General features: G+C 32.9%; 2 protein-coding genes across 2 annotated transcripts; both read left to right on the top strand.

Annotated features, from left to right (window-relative positions):
* Positions 1 to 286: 286 nt before the first annotated feature.
* Positions 287 to 2,376, top strand: LOC111989520 (alcohol dehydrogenase 1; the record flags this gene model as incomplete). Its single annotated transcript, XM_065781058.1, is given in 8 exon segments — positions 287 to 333; positions 526 to 851; positions 952 to 1,034; positions 1,125 to 1,200; positions 1,281 to 1,342; positions 1,516 to 1,611; positions 1,714 to 1,875; positions 2,110 to 2,376. Coding segments are annotated over 8 exon segments (969 nt in total), but the record flags the coding sequence as incomplete, so codon positions are not given.
* Positions 2,377 to 4,581: 2,205 nt separating this feature from the next.
* LOC136070720 (alcohol dehydrogenase 1-like) lies at positions 4,582 to 6,861 on the top strand. The gene is made up of 9 exons (XM_065781045.1): positions 4,582 to 4,594; positions 4,676 to 4,775; positions 4,968 to 5,293; positions 5,394 to 5,476; positions 5,567 to 5,642; positions 5,723 to 5,784; positions 5,958 to 6,053; positions 6,156 to 6,317; positions 6,574 to 6,861. Exons 1-9 carry the CDS (start codon positions 4,582 to 4,584, stop codon positions 6,688 to 6,690), a joined length of 1,035 nt encoding a protein of 344 aa, XP_065637117.1. The 3' UTR covers positions 6,691 to 6,861.
* Positions 6,862 to 9,109: the final 2,248 nt, after the last annotated feature.

Raw genomic sequence — 9,109 nt, 5'->3', positions numbered from 1 at the left:
ATTTTAACGTATTGAATTATTGCAAAGTGGGAAATGCTGTTGTATTTGTAATTATTCAGTCATTAATTTTTTTGGTTCCTTTAATTCTAAGATCTAATTTGGTATTAAGGTGGGAAAAAAAAAATGCTTGGAATTAGCCATGCTGTTTCCATGTAATTTATAAACTGGATTTGATGGATATATTTACTGATAGATTGGTAAACTTTCAACATGCTCAAATTATACTGGTGCAGTTGAGGTTGTATTCATTTCGCAGTTGAAACTAAAATGTTCCATTATATTGCAGGGGCAAACACCGATGTTTCCTCGCATATTTGGTCATGAAGCGGGAGGGTATGTATAGCTCTAAATTTTGACGGGTAGTCTAGTTGGTTTGAGAGTCTTTAAGTAATTAAATATAATGCTTTCTCAGTTAAGTTAATTTCCAATATTCATGAACTGAATTAATTTCTGATTCCTTAATTTTAATAAATAGATTTTTAGTGGAGTGAACAAGTACTAATTGATTGTATCGTTGTTGCTCAGAATTGTGGAGAGTGTAGGGGAGGGTGTGACTGAGCTCAAACCTGGAGACCATGTTCTCCCTATCTTCACTGGAGAATGCGGGAAATGCAGCCACTGTAATTCAGAGGAGAGCAACTTGTGCGACACTCTTCGGATCAATACTGAGAGAGGTGTTTTGCTCGATGATGGAAAGACAAGATTCTCCAAAAATGGACAGCCCATTTACCACTTTCTTGGCACCTCCACATTTAGCGAATACACTATTGCTCACGCTGGCTGTGTTGCCAAGATCAACCCTGCAGCCCCACTTGACAAAGTTTGTGTGCTTAGTTGTGGAGTATCCACAGGTCTGGAGGAGTTTTTGATTTGAAGAATAATAACAATATCAGTGATGATAATCATACTAATTTTTACTTTCCATTGATCTATTTGCTTTTATGCCTTTAGGTATGGGTGCCACTTTGAATGTTGCAAAACCCAAGAAGGGTCAATCTGTAGCTGTCTTTGGATTGGGTGCTGTTGGCCTTGCAGTGAGTTTTCTTTTTTGCTCTATGATTTTTGGCAACTGCAAAAGGATTAGAATGGTTTTCTATATCTCTAATCTTGTGCTGATATTTTAGGCTTGTGAAGGCGCAAGGATGGCTGGGGCTGGAAAAATCATTGGTGTTGATCTGAACCCTGATCGTTTCAATGAGGGTGAGTCATTAATGGTATACATAAATATATGTTCCTATTAACATGTTGGAGATGGTTTTGATTCTTACTCTCTTTGGCAGCCAAAAAGTTTGGTGTTACTGATTTTGTGAATCCAAAAGATCATAACAAGCCAGTTCAAGAGGTTAGTTTGGACGCCATGACTCGCTATTTCGCGATTAATCAGTTGGCATGACTAGCATGTATTTTGGGTTTTTTCTACATGTTCTGTTCTTTTTTATTACACATTTTCTGTTTAAAATGTTTACACTTCTCACCCTTTTGAAACTAATGAGGGTTATGCCTTCTCAATTATAGGTGATTGCTGAGATGACCAATGGAGGAGTGGACCGGGCTGTTGAATGTACTGGGAGCTTCCAGGCCATGATCTCAGCATTTGAATGCGTTCATGATGTAATCATTTAACGAATTTATATCCCTACTCTCTTATTACAGAACTGCTTCCAAGCCTCCCATTTCGTTTCCTTAAGACACTAAAATTTTCATTTTTCTCAGGGTTGGGGTGTTGCTGTACTTGTTGGAGTACCAAATAAAGAAGACGCATTCAAGACTCATCCCTTAAATTTTTTGAATGAGAGGACACTTAAGGGAACCTTTTTTGGCAATTACAAGCCCCGCACCGATATCCCTTCTCAGGTGGAAAAGTATATGAAAAAGGTAAGCTTATGCTTCTGTTCATGAACCATTGCATTTGTTCTCATTCATACACATATTTCTTTTAAGCAACTGAAAATGGAGTAGGCATAATGCAACTTTCTTAGATTATAAGTGCTATTGCGTATTATTATGTGTAGTCGTTTCAGGATGTAATTGTTATTTTTACAGAACGGGCAAGCCTAATTCTTTGTTTTTATAAGACATGGTAAATGACACAGTCAATTGATGTTGCAGGAGTTGGAACTGGAGAAATTTATCACTCACTCAGTCCCTTTCAACGAGATCAATAAAGCGTTTGATTACATGCTGAAGGGGGAGTCTATCCGATGCATTATTCGCATGGATGCTTAAAACATTACTGATCAAGATGGTGTGCATCATTGGTGGCATGAGATCTCCCTAGAGATTTGAATAAGATATATAAGCTTATATGTAAAGAGAACAAAGAGTTTATGTAACTTGTTTGTTTTATCTATCCAACAACTAAGAATTTTATCTATGTTCCTCTTGCCTATTATACTATTTTTATGGATGGGTATTTTTATATTGTTGTTGTTTTGAAATTTGTTTCCGTATATGCATGCAGAGGGTAATAGTGGGCCGTAAACAGGGACGGACCTAGGTGGGGGCCCGAGCCCCCTGAGTCTTTTTATTTTTATTATATATATATATAGATATTATATATTTTATTTTTATAGTCGGGCCTCTTCCAAAATCTTAGGCCTTTTTTCCCCCAGTCAGCCTAGTTAGTTTAGCTCAAATAACAATTATCCAACCCAAAAACTTAACAAAATTAATAAAAACATTCACAATGGTGATTATATTTTAACAAAAAAATTATTTTACCGCCAAAGAACCAAAAAATCATGTGTTATAGGAGAAGTTAAATCTAAATTTTTTGTAACTACAGTAAATTGCTATAAATACTAGTTGACTGTAGCAAGTTATTAAAAATAAAATATTTTATTAAGATTATATCTCTTCCTTCAATTAAAAAACTCAAATTCTCTCTTTTCCTTTATTATTTTAATGAGTTATTTATATTATTTTAAATAAAGTGATAAAAAAAAAAAAACTCTATATTGGGTGTATTGTGAAATGAGGTGATAAAATAAATAAAATAGTTTTTTTGAGATATTAACAGCTAAAATTTTTAGTGCCACCACTATAAATGCTCTAACTTCAACAAATAAATAAATAAAAAATCCTAGCCAGCCTAGAATTTGAAAAAAAAAAAAAAAATTCGTCTTTGTTGGTAGATGATTGCATCTTAATGTATTTAAAAATAACGATTTTGTGTATTTATAAATTTTTAATACTATATGGATAATGCCTATTAGGAGTTTTCTCTCTCTCTCTCTCTCTCTTTCTCTCTTTATACTCAACTCCTGCTAGCTTAAAATCCTAGGTCTGTCCTTGGCCGTAAACTTCCCTATCCTCCTTAACTACTAATTCTCAAACATATTTTTTTGCGTCCGCTTATGATAATAGCTCTTTATTATCAGACTGAGACATCAATTAGTTTTTGGTGTAAATGGGGATTAAACTCCAGATCTCTTATACAACCATCAGAAATTTTACCAGTTTAGATAAATATCTCCTTCCAATCTATTATGTGATGATTAATAAAACCATTAATATGGATTGTTAAAAAAAAAAAAAAAAAAAAATATTTTTACATCAATGTATTTAGAGGATTTGTTAATAGACTATTTTAGAAAATTTTTGATATCTTTTTAATAGAAAATATAAAAAGCTTATATTTTTATGGCTTTTTTTTTTTTCGTATAAAAAGTTTCTAAAAATATTTCTATTAACTTTTTTCTATATATTTTTTTTAGATGATTCTATAAATAATATGAAATTAACCCAGCTAATTCTTGAAAATTCTTCTATTCTCCTATTAACTAGCATTACTCTATAAATAATATGAAAGTTCGTGTAGGGAAAAAAAATTGAAAAAATTGGAGTAGTTTTGCAAGTGTAGTGTGAAAGAATATATAACAATTTTTAGACTATCAGCTGGGTTAGTTTCCTCCAAGCCAAAACAGCAACATGAGTACTTTTCCTGTTCTTCTCTATTGATTCTATACTTCTCCAAATACATGAAAAGAAAGGGGCGGTAAATTTTTCTTCTTCGTTTCATTGATCTATGTTTCTCTAAATACAAGAATATCTCTTCAAACATACACCTTACACTTGTCTAACCTGCAGCTACTTAGATAACATGAAAAAAAAAGTCCAAAAATGACATTTTTAAATACATAGCAAATTACAACAAGCTTAAATTTTTAGCATGTATTTGTCTGTGAAAGTATGGGATTTTTATAGGAAATCCTGGTAGAATTTAATATATGTTTTTTTACATCTCTAATTAATATTTTAAAAAGCAAGGTGCATTAATTTTTTATTTTTCATTTTGAGAGAAGGGTACATTAATATAATAGGAGCAATAAACATAGTAGTATAAATTGTTTTATTGGGTGTCAAAGATTTTGGAACTTAGGTTATTTTTTTAAGGCTTTACGGGCCAAGTACATATTTTTAAGAAATTCCATACTGTGCAAATTTTAACGTATTGAATTATTGCAAAGTGGGAAATGCTGTTGTATTTGTAATTATTCAGTCATTAATTTTTTTGGTTCCTTTAATTCTAAGATCTAATTTGGTATTAAGGTGGGAAAAAAAAAATGCTTGGAATTAGCCATGCTGTTTCCATGTAATTTATAAACTGGATTTGATGGATATATTTACTGATAGATTGGTAAACTTTCAACATGCTCAAATTATACTGGTGCAGTTGAGGTTGTATTCATTTCGCAGTTGAAACTAAAATGTTCCATTATATTGCAGGGGCAAACACCGATGTTTCCTCGCATATTTGGTCATGAAGCGGGAGGGTATGTATAGCTCTAAATTTTGACGGGTAGTCTAGTTGGTTTGAGAGTCTTTAAGTAATTAAATATAATGCTTTCTCAGTTAAGTTAATTTCCAATATTCATGAACTGAATTAATTTCTGATTCCTTAATTTTAATAAATAGATTTTTAGTGGAGTGAACAAGTACTAATTGATTGTATCGTTGTTGCTCAGAATTGTGGAGAGTGTAGGGGAGGGTGTGACTGAGCTCAAACCTGGAGACCATGTTCTCCCTATCTTCACTGGAGAATGCGGGAAATGCAGCCACTGTAATTCAGAGGAGAGCAACTTGTGCGACACTCTTCGGATCAATACTGAGAGAGGTGTTTTGCTCGATGATGGAAAGACAAGATTCTCCAAAAATGGACAGCCCATTTACCACTTTCTTGGCACCTCCACATTTAGCGAATACACTATTGCTCACGCTGGCTGTGTTGCCAAGATCAACCCTGCAGCCCCACTTGACAAAGTTTGTGTGCTTAGTTGTGGAGTATCCACAGGTCTGGAGGAGTTTTTGATTTGAAGAATAATAACAATATCAGTGATGATAATCATACTAATTTTTACTTTCCATTGATCTATTTGCTTTTATGCCTTTAGGTATGGGTGCCACTTTGAATGTTGCAAAACCCAAGAAGGGTCAATCTGTAGCTGTCTTTGGATTGGGTGCTGTTGGCCTTGCAGTGAGTTTTCTTTTTTGCTCTATGATTTTTGGCAACTGCAAAAGGATTAGAATGGTTTTCTATATCTCTAATCTTGTGCTGATATTTTAGGCTTGTGAAGGCGCAAGGATGGCTGGGGCTGGAAAAATCATTGGTGTTGATCTGAACCCTGATCGTTTCAATGAGGGTGAGTCATTAATGGTATACATAAATATATGTTCCTATTAACATGTTGGAGATGGTTTTGATTCTTACTCTCTTTGGCAGCCAAAAAGTTTGGTGTTACTGATTTTGTGAATCCAAAAGATCATAACAAGCCAGTTCAAGAGGTTAGTTTGGACGCCATGACTCGCTATTTCGCGATTAATCAGTTGGCATGACTAGCATGTATTTTGGGTTTTTTCTACATGTTCTGTTCTTTTTTATTACACATTTTCTGTTTAAAATGTTTACACTTCTCACCCTTTTGAAACTAATGAGGGTTATGCCTTCTCAATTATAGGTGATTGCTGAGATGACCAATGGAGGAGTGGACCGGGCTGTTGAATGTACTGGGAGCTTCCAGGCCATGATCTCAGCATTTGAATGCGTTCATGATGTAATCATTTAACGAATTTATATCCCTACTCTCTTATTACAGAACTGCTTCCAAGCCTCCCATTTCGTTTCCTTAAGACACTAAAATTTTCATTTTTCTCAGGGTTGGGGTGTTGCTGTACTTGTTGGAGTACCAAATAAAGAAGACGCATTCAAGACTCATCCTATGAATTTTTTGAATGAGAGGACACTTAAGGGCACCTTTTTTGGCAATTACAAGCCCCGCACCGATATCCCTTCTCAGGTGGAAAAGTATATGAAAAAGGTAAGCTTATGCTTCTGTTCATGAACCATTGCATTGTTCTCATTCATACACATATTTCTTTTAAGCAACTGAAAATGGAGTAGGCATTATGCAACTTTCTTAGATTATTATGAAATAGTCATACTTTGAGTAAGTGCTATTGCGTATTATTATGTGTAGTCGTTTCAGGATGTAATTGTTACTTTTACAGAACGGGCAAGCCTAATTCTTTGTTTTTATAAGACATAGTAAATGACACAGTCAATTGATGTTGCAGGAGTTGGAACTGGAGAAATTTATCACTCACTCAGTCCCTTTCAAGGAGATCAATAAAGCGTTTGATTACATGCTGAAGGGGGAGTCTATCCGATGCATTATTCGCATGGATGCTTAAAACATTACTGATCAAGATGGTGTGCATCATTGGTGGCATGAGATCTCCCTAGAGATTTGAATAAGATATATAAGCTTATATGTAAAGAGAACAAAGAGTTTATGTAACTTTTTTGTTTTATCTATCCAACAACTAAGAATTTTATCTATGTTCCTCTTGCCTATTATACTATTTTTATGGATGGGTATTTTTATATTGTTGTTGTTTTGAAATTTGTTTCCGTATATGCATGTAGAGGGTAATAGTGGGCCGTAAACAGGGACGGACCTAGGTGGGGGCCCGGGCCCCCTGAGTCTTTTTATTTTTATTATATATATATATATATATATATATAGTTATTATATATTTTATTTTTATAGTCNAACTACAGGAAATTGCTATAAATACTAGTTGACTGTAGCAAGTTATTAAAAATAAAATATTTTATTAAGATTATATCTCTTCCTTCAATTAAAAAACTCAAATTCTCTCTTTTCCTTTATTATTTTAATGAGTTATTTATATTATTTTAAATAAAGTGATAAAAAAAAATAGAACATTCTATATTGGGTGTATTGTGAAATGAGGTGATAAAATAAATAAAGTAGTTTTTTTGAGATATTAAAAGCTAAAATTTTTAGTGCCACCACTGTAAATACTCTAATTTCAACAAATAAATAAATAAAAAATCCTAGCCAGCCTAGAATTTTAAAAAAAAAAAAAAAACTTTTTTTTTGTATCTTTGTTGGTAGATGATTGCATCTTAATGTATTTAAAAATAACGATTTTGTGTATTTATAAATTTTTAATACTATGGATGATGCCTATTAGGAGTTTTTTTTTTTCTCTCTCTCTCTCTCTCTCTCTCTCTCCTGCTAGCTTAAAATCTTAGGTCTGTCCTTGGCCGTAAACTTCCCTATCCTCCTTAACTACTAATTCTCGAACATATTTTTTTGCATCCGCTTATGATAATAGCTCTTTATTATCTGACTAAGACATCAATTAGTTTTTGGTGTAGATCGGGATTGAACTCCAGATCTCTTATACAACCATCAGAGATTTTACCAGTTTAGATAAATATCTCCTTCCAATCTATTATGTGATGATTAATAAAACCATTAATATGGATTGTTTAAAAAAAAAAAAAAAAAATCTCATGACTGTACATAAAGATAGTTTTTATCAATTGATTGTACTAAATTAGAGAAATTTTTCTGATTTTCCTCTAAGCCAATTAAGAGATGCTACGTCTACAAAAATTTTACAATAAATCACAAGTAGTTAGTTATTATTGGTTTAAATTTGAAACTAACACTAAGATTACTTTTTTGCCCCAACAATAATAACCAGTAACAACCTGCCACTTAGGATTTGTTGTAAAAATATTATAGACATATCATTTCTCAAGCCAATTAGGAGTAAACTCTTTTCTTCTTTGCTTATGAACTCTTCCTAAATCCTTATGTCCAAGGCACTTAAAATGTTCAGGTAGTCAATGCGCTTGTTTACCATTATGGCATATTGAATAACATTAGTCAATGTGATAAGCTTAAGTCCAGCAGTAATGATAGCATTTATGGTGTCTCATACTTGGGAATCAAATCCCACATCTTTCCCCCTCCACTATTTCCCTATAATAATTAAAATTCAATTGGTAAAACTCTATAGTTGTGGAATAAAGAATTTGGGTGTAAAGGAGCCTACACTAATGTTAACAATCATGGAGCGAGTAGCATTCCATCGGTTCAAATCTTACTACATGGAAGAAAATGCAAATTATACTTTTTCAACTTAAACTATCACTCCAATTATGTTTAATGCCAAAACTACAGGAATATATGATCGAACCCTTGCCTTCACCCCTAATTTTGAAAAAAACCTTACACTCAATTCATTACCTTTTGTTTAATTTTTAGGCCCAATGAAAAATGTAAGCACTTGCACCACACGTGACTTTTGGACTCACTAACTAAATTGGACTCTTACACTCAAACTTAATATATGAAATTATCCTTCCTCCATCTCTATTTGTTCCCAAGAAAATTTCATGAAATTTCAAACAAAATGAAAAATAATTTATTAGAAAACCTAACATTTTATTAAAAAATAAAAATCTTACAACTTCTTTTTAGCACACGGACACAATTTTTCAAAAAAAAGAATAAGAAAAAAGCTCATGGACACATTACTAATGAATGAATCTTAATAAATTGGCATTCAAAAACTATTACATAGGGTGTACCCAAAAGTCTTGTAGACCTTCTTTTTTTTTTTTTTTTTGGTAATCTGGAATTTGCATTAAAACTAAGAAAGGTTGCAAAGTCTGGGGAATGTAACACCCCAAGAGTCAACTATATCTGGTACAAGGAAGGGGGTGAACAGTAAAATCTATGTCTAAAGAGACTCCTTCCTTTGCCAAAATATCTTCACAGTGGTTTCC

Source organism: Quercus suber, unplaced genomic scaffold (genome assembly GCF_002906115.3).
Source record: "Quercus suber isolate HL8 unplaced genomic scaffold, Cork oak 2.0 scaffold_255, whole genome shotgun sequence".
NCBI lineage: Eukaryota > Viridiplantae > Streptophyta > Magnoliopsida > Fagales > Fagaceae > Quercus > Quercus suber.
The sequence above is the reverse complement of the archived record's forward strand: the minus strand, read 5'-3'. Positions and strand labels throughout refer to the sequence as shown.